Here is a 14,561-nt window from a genome sequence, read left to right on the forward strand (position 1 = left end):
TTTCATAATATTGTGTATTAAATATATTTCATTCTAAATACATATATATTAAAATGTTTAATAATTCATTCAAATTAATGAAACACTTTTAAATAGACTGCAGCAATTAATATTTTGTCACATTATTTTGTTTAGTTCAGAATCGTGGGAGAACTGTGATCTCTATTTGAGACAAAAAAAATTTGATTTTCAGTTTATCTAGAATAGTGCAGCTCAAAGTTTGTTCACTGCAGTTCAGTTGGTGAGAGATCAGTAGGAAAGCAGTTGAAAGCTTCCAGTCATCTCATACCACTGAAGTGAATGTTCAATTTATCAGGGTCTCACCCTGTGTCCTGCAGGGAGTCCTGGGTCACAAACAGCAGCAGACAGCATGCGCACCAGCAGGTCCTGGATGAAGCCCATGCTGTCGCTCACATTCAGAAGCCCTGCCTGCAGCACGCCAAGAGACGGCACGTCAGTGCTGAGGTCAAACCCCAGGACCTTTCCAAAGCAGCGCAGGAACTGCATGACCATAAGACAGTCTGAGAAACATCCCCCCGGCAACAGCAGACCCGCTATCCGTGACAGCGCTGGCAGAGGCTGCACATGGAGTGAAACACACTTACACACTGAATTCATTCAAGAACAGCAGATTACTATTGAATGGTTATGTGACTATTATGTGTCTGTGGTTGCTATGGTGTTCTGGATGGTTGCTACTAACTCTTGGTGGTTCTTATGTTGCTAGGTGGATGATTTTTGGGATATTTGATTGTCATATACACTGCAAGGTCAAAAGTTTGGGATAATTAAGATTTTTTTAATGTTTTAAAAGAAGTCTCTACTGCTCATCAAGGCAGCATTTATTTGATTAAAATTGCAGTAAAAATTTAAAATATTATTACAATTTAAAATAACTGTTTTCTATGTGAATATATGTTCAAACGTAATTTATTTCTGTGATCAAAGCTGAATTTTCAGCATCATTACTCCAGTCTTCAGTGATGATCCTTCAGAAATCATTCTATAATGCTGATTGAATTTCATCTGATTAGAATTGATTAATTATTATTGGTGCTAAATTACTGATAACGGTTCTTATTATTATCAATGTTGAAAACTCTTTTGTAACATTACAAATGTCTTTACTGTCACTTTTGATTAATTTAATACATCCTTGATGAACAAAAGTACTAATGTCTGTTGAAATAAAAAGGCATCAAGATTTCCACAAAAGTATGAAGCAGCACAACTGTTTTCAACAATGATAACAATCAGAAATGTTTCTTGAGCAACAAATCAGCATATTAGAATGATTTCTGAAGGATCATGTGACACTGAAGAGTGCAGTAATGATGCTGAAAATTCAGCTTTGATCATACGAGTAAATTAGATTTTTAACATTCACATAGAAAGTTATTTTAAAATGTAATTTCACAATTTTTACTGAATTTTTTAGCAAATGCAGCAAATAAAAAATAAATAAAATAAGACATGTAATTATTCAAAACATTTGGTTGGTAGTATACAGGAAAACCCTACGTCTCAATTATGCAATTTCATTTGGTCCCACTAACTGCGCAGAAATTATGCACTTAATCTTTTTATTTGGTTCTGTGTAAGAAGGATTCAGTGGCTGCGGTGATTCACCGTGTGGTCTGACAGACACATGTCTTCATTAGGTTTGTTCAGCTCTTTGGCCATCTCCAGCTCCAGCCGTCTGAGCTCCAGTTTGCGCTCCTTGTTCAGTCGTTTCTCATCTCGTTTCTCCTGTTTCAGTCGCTCTTTCTCCTGCGGAAACATTTAAGAAGATTTGACAAACCTTGTGTGCCAAAAGACTGATCTACTCATTCATAGTCTATATGATTGAATGGATGAAGGATCTGAGGAGGACAAAGGTTCTTATTATTATCAATGTTGAAAACTCTTTTGTAACATTACAAATGTCTTTACTGTCACTTTTGATTAATTTAATACATCCTTGATGAACAAAAGTACTAATGTCTGTTGAAATAAAAAGGCATCAAGATTTCCACAAAAGTATGAAGCAGCACAACTGTTTTCAACAATGATAACAATCAGAAATGTTTCTTGAGCAACAAATCAGCATATTAGAATGATTTCTGAAGGATCATGTGACACTGAAGACTGGAGTAATGGTGCTGAAAATTCAGCTTTGATCATACGAGTAAATTAGATTTTTAACATATTCACATAGAAAGTTATTTTAAAATGTAATTTATGAAACAAGTGAAGTATTTTTGAGTGAGCCATTGAATCATTCGCTCAAACCACGTTTTCATAATATTGTGTATTAAATATATTTCATTCTAAATACATATATATTAAAATGTTTAATAATTCATTCAAATTAATGAAACACTTTTAAATAGACTGCAGCAATTAATATTTTGTCACATTATTTTGTTTAGTTCAGAATCGTGGGAGAACTGTGATCTCTATTTGAGACAAAAAAAATGTGATTTTCAGTTTATCTAGAATAGTGCAGCTCAAAGTTTGTTCACTGCAGTTCAGTTGGTGAGAGATCAGTAGGAAAGCAGTTGAAAGCTTCCAGTCATCTCATACCACTGAAGTGAATGTTCAATTTATCAGGGTCTCACCCTGTGTCCTGCAGGGAGTCCTGGGTCACAAACAGCAGCAGACAGCATGCGCACCAGCAGGTCCTGGATGAAGCCCATGCTGTCGCTCACATTCAGAAGCCCTGCCTGCAGCACGCCAAGAGACGGCACGTCAGTGCTGAGGTCAAACCCCAGGACCTTTCCAAAGCAGCGCAGGAACTGCATGACCATAAGACAGTCTGAGAAACATCCCCCCGGCAACAGCAGACCCGCTATCCGTGACAGCGCTGGCAGAGGCTGCACATGGAGTGAAACACACTTACACACTGAATTCATTCAAGAACAGCAGATTACTATTGAATGGTTATGTGACTATTATGTGTCTGTGGTTGCTATGGTGTTCTGGATGGTTGCTACTAACTCTTGGTGGTTCTTATGTTGCTAGGTGGATGATTTTTGGGATATTTGATTGTCATATACACTGCAAGGTCAAAAGTTTGGGATAATTAAGATTTTTTTAATGTTTTAAAAGAAGTCTCTACTGCTCATCAAGGCAGCATTTATTTGATTAAAATTGCAGTAAAAATTTAAAATATTATTACAATTTAAAATAACTGTTTTCTATGTGAATATATGTTCAAACGTAATTTATTTCTGTGATCAAAGCTGAATTTTCAGCATCATTACTCCAGTCTTCAGTGATGATCCTTCAGAAATCATTCTATAATGCTGATTGAATTTCATCTGATTAGAATTGATTAATTATTATTGGTGCTAAATTACTGATAACGGTTCTTATTATTATCAATGTTGAAAACTCTTTTGTAACATTACAAATGTCTTTACTGTCACTTTTGATTAATTTAATACATCCTTGATGAACAAAAGTACTAATGTCTGTTGAAATAAAAAGGCATCAAGATTTCCACAAAAGTATGAAGCAGCACAACTGTTTTCAACAATGATAACAATCAGAAATGTTTCTTGAGCAACAAATCAGCATATTAGAATGATTTCTGAAGGATCATGTGACACTGAAGAGTGCAGTAATGATGCTGAAAATTCAGCTTTGATCATACGAGTAAATTAGATTTTTAACATTCACATAGAAAGTTATTTTAAAATGTAATTTCACAATTTTTACTGAATTTTTTAGCAAATGCAGCAAATAAAAAATAAATAAAATAAGACATGTAATTATTCAAAACATTTGGTTGGTAGTATACAGGAAAACCCTACGTCTCAATTATGCAATTTCATTTGGTCCCACTAACTGCGCAGAAATTATGCACTTAATCTTTTTATTTGGTTCTGTGTAAGAAGGATTCAGTGGCTGCGGTGATTCACCGTGTGGTCTGACAGACACATGTCTTCATTAGGTTTGTTCAGCTCTTTGGCCATCTCCAGCTCCAGCCGTCTGAGCTCCAGTTTGCGCTCCTTGTTCAGTCGTTTCTCATCTCGTTTCTCCTGTTTCAGTCGCTCTTTCTCCTGCGGAAACATTTAAGAAGATTTGACAAACCTTGTGTGCCAAAAGACTGATCTACTCATTCATAGTCTATATGATTGAATGGATGAAGGATCTGAGGAGGACAAAGAGATGAGGAGACGGAGAATAAGAGGAGATGAAAGGAGGAAAAGAGAATGATGAAATGATAAAAGGAGCTGTATAACACACCTCAGCTTTCTTCCTGGCCTCTATCGCCTTCATCAACATCACATGCTGCCGACGTCTCTCCCGCTCCTACAACAAACATCAGACATCAGAGAAAGAACGGAGAGAATGAAACAAAACTACACAGGAGAGAATGAAAGAACACACAAAAAAAGAGAACAAATGAGCAAAGTAACAAACATAATGAATTACAGAAATAAATAAAAACATCAAAATAAAACCCTATGAAAGCAAGAAGAAATAATGAAAAAAAGTAAAACAAATTAAAAGGATGAAAAAAAGAAAAACAAAATTATTAATTTAACAATGTCAAGAGAACACAAAAATAAAACAGAAAAGAGAAAGCAAATACAAGAAAGAATTACATTTATGAAAGAAAAATGAAAACACTGAAAACAAAAGACAGAAAAAATAGGGAAAAAAAACAAACAAGCAAAGCAAGAAAAAAAAAACAGAAAAATAAAAAAGACAGAATGAATAGAAAAAAGAAAAAACACTTAAGAAAAACAAATGAAAAACTAAATAAGCAACAATTAGCAAAACAAAAAAAGAGAAACAAAATGATGAAATGGAACAAAGAATGAAAAAGCAAATGAGAAACAAAAAAATTTAGACAGAATAAAAGAAAGAACAAAAACTAAATCACAACACACGCATTGTATACTGCAAAATGACAAAATTGCAGAAGCATGAAGATTTAGTGAAGCTTCAGCAGGTTAAGAGCTGAGAGTCTGCAGAACTAAAACAGATCTGTTAACCAGCGCGGCTCAGTCCTCCACTTCCTAAACATCTTGATAAAGCGTGAGTTATTCCAGGGGTTACATATTAACCATCAGGTTTCTACAGGTCTTTAGTGCAGGACAGACAGGAGACGACGAGGAAGACGTGAACGAGTCCACAGAAATCTCTGAACTCCTTCAGTATAACAATATTTAAACACGATGCAAGAAACAACAGACTTTAAAATATAAACAATGATCCAATCGGAAAACTGTTTCAGCTGCTGAGAGACACTTTAAAGCTTTGTAGGAAATTATTTGTTTTAAAACAAAAACAACATGTACACTTCAGGGGCTGGATGTTCTCAAAGATCACAAACACTAGACGCCACGCAAATCAAAAAACAAGCAAGAATCAGAATGAATGTTTATGATATTGCATTGAAGGCTTGATGATATGAAGCAGCGGAGACAATCAAGTTTCCACCGACACGGATGGAAATATTGTGACTGACTGATATATGTTAACAGATTCCAGCTCTGTTCCAAAACAGTGAGCTGCCTTTTAAGTGAGATATACAGTACATACAGACACACACAGAAAAAACTTAAATGAAAATTAGAAGTTGGAGTACTAAAAATTTCAAAAACTAAAATATTAAAAAAAAACAATAAATGAATAATATTTTACAAATAATAATAAAATACAAAATAACAAAAATAATGAAAATGACAAATTCACAAAATTACAAAAAATAAAATTAAAACAGGAAATATTTAAATAAAAGCCAATTCAAAATATCAATAAATACTAAAATAGCATATAAATAATACTAAAACAACACTGCTGTATTCACTTAGTTTACTAGAATTTCTCTAATTTTGTCTGCCATCTTTGATGGATTTTTCAGTGCATTCTTCTTGTAATGCATTATGGGATTGCTTTCTCTATAAACCAGGACTGTCTCCTATGATGCCTAAAAATGTTTCCCACATTGGCAGCTCACTAAGTTTCAGAAAAGAGCCCATTTCTGTCTCCTTCAGCAGGGTGTCATGCAGGAGAAATGCAAGCGCAGTCAAAGCAGTCAGTTGCACATGCAACACGAAGCAAAACACCCGAATCTCAAGCATTTCACAATGTGTTAGATGTAGAAAAGTAAACATACCCATACCATATCTAGTCTATGTCTCTCCAACTCCTGCCAGTGAGAGTTGGCAAAGGCAAGAACAAAAATGAGTAAATAAATCAATGCATACAACCTTATTGAGCAACTCCCCAGTAGACCGATTACCCACAATACATTTAGAGCAATAGCTGAGCCAAAAAAGATCATTCTTACAATAATGACAGAATTCAACTATTTCTTTAAAGTAATCACATAAAAGAATAAAAGCAGCAGAGACCTGAGGCATTATTCAGTGAAATACTGTTTTTTGAAGACGTCTGCTCATACCTGGTGCTTCACGATGATGGCCTGCTGTCTGCGCAGCTCCTTCTCCTTCAGACAGAGATAAAAATTAATTCAAACCTGCAAATATTTCCTTCTTTCCATTACTGAGATGGGTGAGAGAAAGAGATGCAGATGGAGGGATGTCATAAACAGATAGGATTTTCTCCATTTATTTCCGTGGTATATTGAAATGCCTGGGTTTTGACTGACAGGCGTATAGTCGAGGGGCACATGAGTGTTAATGTAAAATGAGAAATGGAGTACTGCTGCTGTCTCAGGTCTCACTCAGTCTCTCACAGAAACACACCCAAATGCTTATAAAAATGAGCACTAGTCCAGTTTCTGATTTTTAAAAAAAAATTTATTAGGGCATATTTTTGGCTTCCTATAAAGTTTCTAACCATATAAAACACACAATGTGTCATCAAATATTTCACCTGAATAATAGCTCAATTGTAACAATTATTGTTGTTATCTGTCAAATCCAATCACTCACATGGTGTATTTCTGTCCCAGTGTCTGACTTTACTCTTATTGGTTTCATTGTTTTTTAGTAAACATATGTAATATATAGCAAGGAGAGACGATGAATCAGAAATTGAGATAAACTGCTCATAGTAAATAATTCAGTAAATCAAACGCTACAAAAAAAGACAAAAAAGACAACAAACCTTTATTCGTTTTTCAGCTTCTAGTATTTTGGCATTTTCAGCCTCTTCTTTCTTTTTTCTTTTAGCCTGTTGGCATAAACATATTTGACAGACAAATGAATACATTATTATAACGTAACATAAAAAATTTGACGTAAGCTATTTAACTTGACCAATAAATATTTGAATGCTTAGTACAGTATGAATTAAAGATGTGATAAACTTATACCTCAATACTTTTCGGACTTCTAATAATATTTGATGGACGTTCCATATTTATTTTTTTATTAAAAGGGTGATCCCCCCCGATAGGGGAACCCCCCTGACCCCCCCCCCCCCAAGTAGAGGAAACATCATTCAAAACAAACAGACATGGTAAAGAAGCAGATTTAAAAATTTTAATATAAGATGTAATATACAATTGTTTTTTAAAAAAGCAGTTAGAGTTGATAACTAACACGGTAACTAACGGTGTCAATTTGAGATATGGTCATAACGCTAACTGTTTTATCCTTAAATGTTAAAAATTAATATGGACACTTAAAGAAGAATATTTGCTCAATTTCATTGTGACTGTCTGTGACTGAAGACAAAACTGTGTCATTCCAGGAGTGGCATGGGTGCCTTTAGAGTCAGACATGCTTCTTTTTGAATTACTGCTATTTCCCACATTTTAAAATAATAAAGTCATCAAAACTAACGTGTACTATTTTCAAACTGATTTATACAAAACATTTCCCACACTTCAAAATAATAGTAAGGTAAGCTGGCAGCTTTTCCACCACTTTTCGCTACGTTTCAAATATTTTAATTAAACTTAGCTTTGCATGTAGATAATTTATCATTTATTGTTGTACTATTTTCAAGTATTTAATTGTACTGTATTTAAGGCTTAAATAAAATATAAAAATATATATATTTTTTGATGTATTTATTCATTAATTCATTTATAAGTAACTCCAAACCTTCCCACACTTCAAAATAACAGTACAGTTATCAAAACTGATGACAAAGCTTGTAGAATTTCCATTAAACTTTAATTAAACTATAGATGCATGTAGAAAATTTTACATTTGTATTATATTTATATGTGACCCTGGAGCACAAAAGCAGTCTTAAGTCGCTGGGGTATATTTGTAGCAATAGCGAAAAAATACATTGTATGGGTCAAAATGATCGATTTTTCTTTTATGACAAAAATCATTAGGATATTAAGATCATGTTCCATGAAGATATTTAGTAAATTTACTACCGTAAATATATCAAAATGTAATTTTTGATTAGTAATATGCATAGCTAAGGACTTCATTTGGACAACTTTAAAGATGATTTTCTCAATATTTAGATTTTTTTGCACCCTCAGATTCCAGATTTTCAAATAGTTGCATCTCGGCCAAATATTGTCCTATCATAACAAACCATACATCAATGGAAAGCTTATTTATTCAGCTTCCAGATGAAGTATAAATCTCAATTTTGAAAAATTTACACTTAAAAAGACTGGTTTTGTGGTCCAGGGTAGAGACCTGCACTCCCGCGGGAGTACCGTGGGACCCAACGCAACAGGGTGCGGTGCGGGACAACTTTTGATGGGCGAGTGCGGGTGTGGGCGGGAAGAGACTTGTGTGTGTGCGGGATGCGGGAGCATAAAGGAAGCGCTGCTCGCATTCTGCCATGCCAAACCATGCACGCAGCAGCCCATGCTTGTTTTTCTGTTAAAAATAACAGTGGTTTGTTAATGTTGATGCTTAGCCTAAATAGCAAATATTTTATCAGGAGTGTTTATGCTGGGATGTTGTGGAGCTTAGGAGATGTTACAGAACCATTTCATGTAAATTTCTTCGATGTACTGAAAAAGTCTATATAGATTACTTTTATGCAGGCCTTTGCAGGCGGGAGCGGGACAAAACATGAATGTCGCGGGCGGGAGCGGGACCAGATAAGATATATTTCTGCGGGAGCGGGCGGGCACGGGACAGAATCTGTCTGGAAAAATCCGTCCCGCGCAGGTCTCTAGTCCAGGGTCATATATTATTTTCATTGTACAGTGTATAAGCTTTGAAATTTTACATACAAGTACCTCCAAAATCTGCCGAGCACGGAGTTCCTTCTCCAAACGGACCTGCTGGATTCTCTTGAACTTCTCCTGTGAAAGAAAGCAGGAATGAGAAAGAATGAGCTGTGGTCTGGGTTTTCACTGATAAAACGTGAAGCAACAAGCATCTTATGCAAAAACTCATAAAGGTAAAGGCTGATCTGAAGTGTCAAAAGCAGCAATGCACGCACAAACACAAACTACAGGTCAACAGGAGGCGTCATGAGAAAACATGGACATTTCTGACCTGCTGCTTCAGAATCTTCATTTGTTCCTTGTGTTTCCGCCGCTCTTCAGCCGCCATGATTGCTGAAAGTTCATAGGAAATGGTGAGCGGGTTTTACAAGTGTATTAGAAATCAAAAACAAAATGAAACTCCAGCTCACCTTGCTGTCTCCTGGCCTCTTTAGCCGCTCGTGCCAGCGCCTGCTTCTCCAGCTTACGCATCAGCTTCATCTGAGCCGCCTGCCGCGCCATTTCTGACAGATACACGAGAGCTTTAGAGCTCATTTAATGTACAGCAAGTCCAATTACTGACAGAGTTTCTGCAAGTTTTATGAAGATAAATTTAAGACCTTTTTAAAACAGATTAAAGAATTTTGGGAACAAATAGAATTTCCACAAAGCCGTTTGCACCGCGCTCTGTCACTTGATCTTTTGTTTTGGTGCGTCAATCGATTAAATGACTTAGTATATGAAACCATGATCCGCACTCACAAAAACAGTCTCCTTGTTACATTTTATCATACATTTAGAACCAATAGGAAACAAAACTTTTTTGTGAGTGCGGATCATGGTTTCATATACTAAGGAACAAATAGAAGGCAATATTGACAATACATCGATATGTTCTCTAAATGTAAATGTCTGAGGAGAAAACAATGAGTTGCATTAGCAGCACTTCAAAGTTTGAAAATACACCTACTTTTTTACCAACAAATAGCTTAACGAGAAAATGGAAATAACTTTTAAACTTCTAAACACACTGCTCAAAACGGCTGTTCTTCCGCAGTATTTTTGTCATGTTTTGCAGTGCAAATGTCTAACTATTCTTAAATCAAGATACATGCAAGAGAAAGTTATCAAAAAGAAGTGAATTTATGATAAAAACGGACAAATATCTGCCAATGGGCTTCGGTTAATTCAAAGGGAAAACAAGTTAATTCCCCATTGACAGATATTTACTCTCGGTTTAATCAAACTTAAAATTAATTTAGTTCAAGACCTACAGAAACCTTGTATAGAGAAAAAATTAAAACATAATGTGAAGATTCTTCAAAAAAAAAAAAAAAAAAAAAAGAATTTGTAATTTTGGGTGAACTAATAAATCTTTTAAAACACTCTACAATCTTCATTCCAATGTGTAATGGTTTAGTTTCACATCTTTGCTAAAACAGATAAGACAGCGTGTGCATTTGTGTCTTGTTTTGGTACCCTGGGCCTCCCGTCTGCGCAGTAGTTTGGCCTCAGAGCTGCTGACAGCATCAGCTTCACTCTCGTCAGGCGCTCTGCTTCTCCTGCGAGAGCGAGCGGGGTCAAGATTCTTGAGACGACCCCGACGACCTTCCATCACTAAGATACGAGGAACCACTTCCTCTTCCTTCAGTAAGCACCACTGTAACCCCTGAAGAAGACAACAACAGTGTTTAGAGAATAAATTATTTTTCACAAAAAGTAAAATAATAATAATAATTATTATTATTATCAACTATTAGTAGTAGTAGTAGTACTACTACTAGAAGTAGTAATATTAATAATAGTTTATAATAATAATAATAAAAAAATATTAGTTATTATTGTAGTTGCTTAAATGGGTTTTTATTAGATAATTTAATATTTAAACAAAACATTGTTTAGTAAATACATAACTTTAGTAAAATCAATTCTTCTTATTATCATTAGTAGTAGTACGAGTAGTAGTAACAGCATAATAATAACAATATCTAAAATGATTTGTTGTTGTGGCTTCAATGGGTTATTTTATTAAATAATTTAATATTTAATCAAAACACACTAACACTGCACAACAACATTTTTAGCAAATAAATATAAATTTTTGTAAAACAAAATTATATTTTTTAATTATTATTTTTTATATTATATGATTTTTTATTATTATATTATCATCATTAGTAGTAGTATTAGTAACAATAATAATAATAATATCTAAAATTATCATCATTATTATTATTAAATAATAATTTAATATTTGAAACCAAAAATATCAATACACTTTAAAACCACAGATATACACTACAATGTTACTTCCCCACAGCAAATTAAATCACATTTGTTCAGCCTACACAGGGCCTGTTTGACTTGACAGACATGAATAAGAGAACAGTACAACTGAAGAAATTACCTGCGGTCCATCTCTGGCTTCATAGAAGTCACCAACCTTTATTTTAGCACTGAAGCTAAAATTATCACGTGTAATGTCGCCGATCCCGTTTCTGGTCAAATACTGTGAGGAGTGAGAGTGTAAGATCAACAGAGCAGCAGCAGCATCAGTCATTAAACAGCAACAAGTTTTAAAGTGATCATCTCTTGCCTTGATGACATCAGGATACTGTCTGAACTTTCTGCCGCATGGAGCGTAATATGCCACCTCTCCACGCAAACGCCCAGACATGTTCCTGATGCGCGTCTCCCTCTGCCATCTGAGAACAGAGAGAGTTTTCATTTCATTTCATGCTCAAGACTCAAAGTGAATTCATGTATAAATGAGACAACCGTAAGTAAGCAATTTGTAGGCTGATTTCCACAAAAACTGGCCAAGTTTGTCCAACCATTCTTTATTTTCTCTATTCCAAAGACATTTAGCTTTAAATGCTGCTGTCCATCACTGTTTTCAACACAGTTAAACAAATTAGGGGGTTTTATTAGTTGCATTTAGTCAAATCAAGTCACATTCAGTTCAGTGTTTATTCAGTTTAGATCAATAATAGTACAAAGTTCATCAAATTATGAAACTTAATTTAACTAAAAAGCAGCTCTACAGAAAACAATAGTGTTATAATTCAGCACAAGTCAGTTCAGTGTTGATTCAATTCAGCTCAATTCAGTTCAAGTTTGTTCTCATGAATATACTACTGCATATTAAGTGTATTTTAATGTCTTTTAGCAGAAATTTAACAATTAAATATTAAATGTAATGTTTAATATTTAAATATCATATAATAATAATATGTAAAATTAAAGAAAATAAGAAATTAAATGTATTTTAAATATTAATAATATTCTAATATTTATATTATTGTATGTTTTATACTACCTTCTGTTGTTTTTAAATGTGCTTTGTAGCTAAACTAAACTAATGTTGTCAATCCATTTCAGAATCTCATTGTTTTTTATGCCAGATAAATACTGAGATGCTAAAAGAAATAAAAAAAAGAAATCCAAATAAATCTGATTATATATATATATATATATAAATATATTGCTCCCTCAGATGGCTGCTTTGTGTTTTTTAATAGTAACTTTAGCATACCTGGCAACAGGTAAAAAAAGTGAAAAAAAAAAAAAAAATTTAAATAGCACTACTTCACCTTTATTCAGTCCTGTTGTATGCACTTCATATGTATTCTTGCATTACTGATGCAATAACAAACCTCTGTACTTAAGGGGGCGATAGAGTGTTCTTCAAATGTCTGTCATTAAACCAGATGCATTTTTGTTAAAGGGGTCATATGATGCTTTTTTAAAGATCATTATTTTGTGTATTTGGTGTAACAGAATATGTTGATATGATTTAATATTCAAAAAACACATTATTTTTCAAATACTGTACATTATTGTAGGTCCTCTATGCCCCGCCTCTCTCAAACGCTTCGTTTTCTACAAAGTCCCTCCTTCCGACAAGCGCAGTCTGCTCTGATTGGCCAGCTGACCCAGTGCATTGTGATTGGCCGAACACCGCAAGCACTCGTCTGAAATGTAATGCCCCTTACCATAATCACGAGCTTCATCTTTCAAAATAAATGTAAAGACAGAGCCCGAAAGGGGAACAGAGTCGCGTGACAGACACAGTGATGAAGCTGGTATGTGTTTGCAGTACACAAGCCACGGTTAAGACAGCTGACACCACTGTGATGTGTGATGTGTCTCGCTCTCTCTCTCGCGCACACGCACACACCCCACGCACACGCGCGTGCTCTCGCTCGCGCGCACACACACCGCTCTCTCTCTCTCGCGCACGCACACGCACCTCTCTCTCTCGCGCACACACCTCACGCACATGCGCGCACACACCTCTCTCTCTCTCGCTCGCACGCACACACACCGCTTTCGCTCTCTCTCGCGCACACGCACACCGCTCTCTCTCGCGCACGCACGCACGCGCACACCTCGCTCTCTCTCGCGCGCGCACACACAGTAATGATGCAGTACACAAGCCACGGTTAAGACAGCTGACTCCACTGTGATGTGTGATGTGTCTCGCTCTCTCTCTCGCGCACACGCACACACCCCACGCACACGCGCGTGCTCTCGCTCGCGCGCACACACACCGCTCTCTCTCTCTCGCGCACGCACACGCACCTCTCTCTCTCGCACACACACCTCACGCACATGCGCGCACACACCTCTCTCTCTCTCGCTCGCACGCACACACACCGCTTTCGCTCTCTCTCGCGCACACGCACACCGCTCTCTCTCGCGCACGCACGCACGCGCACACCTCGCTCTCTCTCGCGCGCGCACACACACACACGATGTGCAAAACTCCGCATTTGAACAGTCAATAGCAAATACTTAAACTAATAACAAAACAGTAGCTGATTCAGAAGCGCCAGATTGTCATAGCAAAGTCAGAATTACCTCCTCTCCTAGGTTCACGAAACGGTCGTCCATAAAATGCATTGCTGTTCTGTTGTAAGCAGTTTAATGATTCATTCCTAAATGCATCTACTTTCGGAAGGCCAAATAAAGTGCTTTTGCTTTCGCCTAGAAACACACAGCGTCTCCCTGACATGCTGCTTCAACACTAACTGCGGTTACTGAAACCACGCCTTCTTTCTTTGCGTGCACATTTGGGCAGCATTATGCAAATATTTCCACATAGTGAGGTAGATATGTGGGGGCGTGTCAGAACGAGCCATTTTAGGGGGGGCGTGGCAGAGTCTTAACTTTGATAAATAATCTCTCTTTGGTTTTGAGACTTTAGTCTTTGCAACTTCAGGGATCTTATCTACGCACAATCAGCTTGTAACACTCCAAAGAGAAAGGAAAACTTGAAATCGCATCATATGACCCCTTTAATGGAAGCCAATAGCTGCATCCCAAATGACGCACTATACACTATGCACTCATACATTATGTACTTATGCACTATGTACTCAACCATGTATAGTATGAATTATATAAGGTTATTTTGTCATTCATAATCGGAGTCTCATAGCCCCTCCCCCTTCGGTAC

The 14,561-nt window shown here is 36.1% G+C and overlaps 1 protein-coding gene across 8 annotated transcripts in view; it reads right to left on the bottom strand.

Moving 5' to 3' along the window:
* LOC107585674 (bromodomain adjacent to zinc finger domain protein 2B) overlaps positions 1–14,561 on the bottom strand; it is an 84,788-nt gene that overhangs the window by 19,816 nt on the left and 50,411 nt on the right. For 5 of the 8 annotated variants that reach the window (XM_016272799.1, XM_016272800.1, XM_016272795.1 and 2 more), the window contains exons 11-22: positions 11,697–11,805; positions 11,508–11,609; positions 10,580–10,769; positions 9,532–9,624; positions 9,393–9,454; positions 9,131–9,196; positions 7,072–7,137; positions 6,404–6,448; positions 6,122–6,148; positions 4,234–4,299; positions 3,906–4,046; positions 2,601–2,855 (exon numbers count right to left, since the gene is read on the bottom strand). In XM_016272799.1, the coding sequence (XP_016128285.1) occupies positions 2,601–2,855; positions 3,906–4,046; positions 4,234–4,299; positions 6,122–6,148; positions 6,404–6,448; positions 7,072–7,137; positions 9,131–9,196; positions 9,393–9,454; positions 9,532–9,624; positions 10,580–10,769; positions 11,508–11,609; positions 11,697–11,805 (1,222 nt within the window). The remainder of the gene's footprint in view (positions 1–2,600; positions 2,856–3,905; positions 4,047–4,233; positions 4,300–6,121; positions 6,149–6,403; positions 6,449–7,071; positions 7,138–9,130; positions 9,197–9,392; positions 9,455–9,531; positions 9,625–10,579; positions 10,770–11,507; positions 11,610–11,696; positions 11,806–14,561) is intronic. The other 3 variants (XM_016272797.1, XM_016272802.1, XM_016272801.1) reach the window with 1 other exon arrangement.

The sequence above is a fragment of the Sinocyclocheilus grahami genome, unplaced genomic scaffold (genome assembly GCF_001515645.1).
Source record: "Sinocyclocheilus grahami isolate Dianchi unplaced genomic scaffold, SAMN03320097.WGS_v1.1 scaffold73.1, whole genome shotgun sequence".
Lineage (NCBI taxonomy): Eukaryota > Metazoa > Chordata > Actinopteri > Cypriniformes > Cyprinidae > Sinocyclocheilus > Sinocyclocheilus grahami.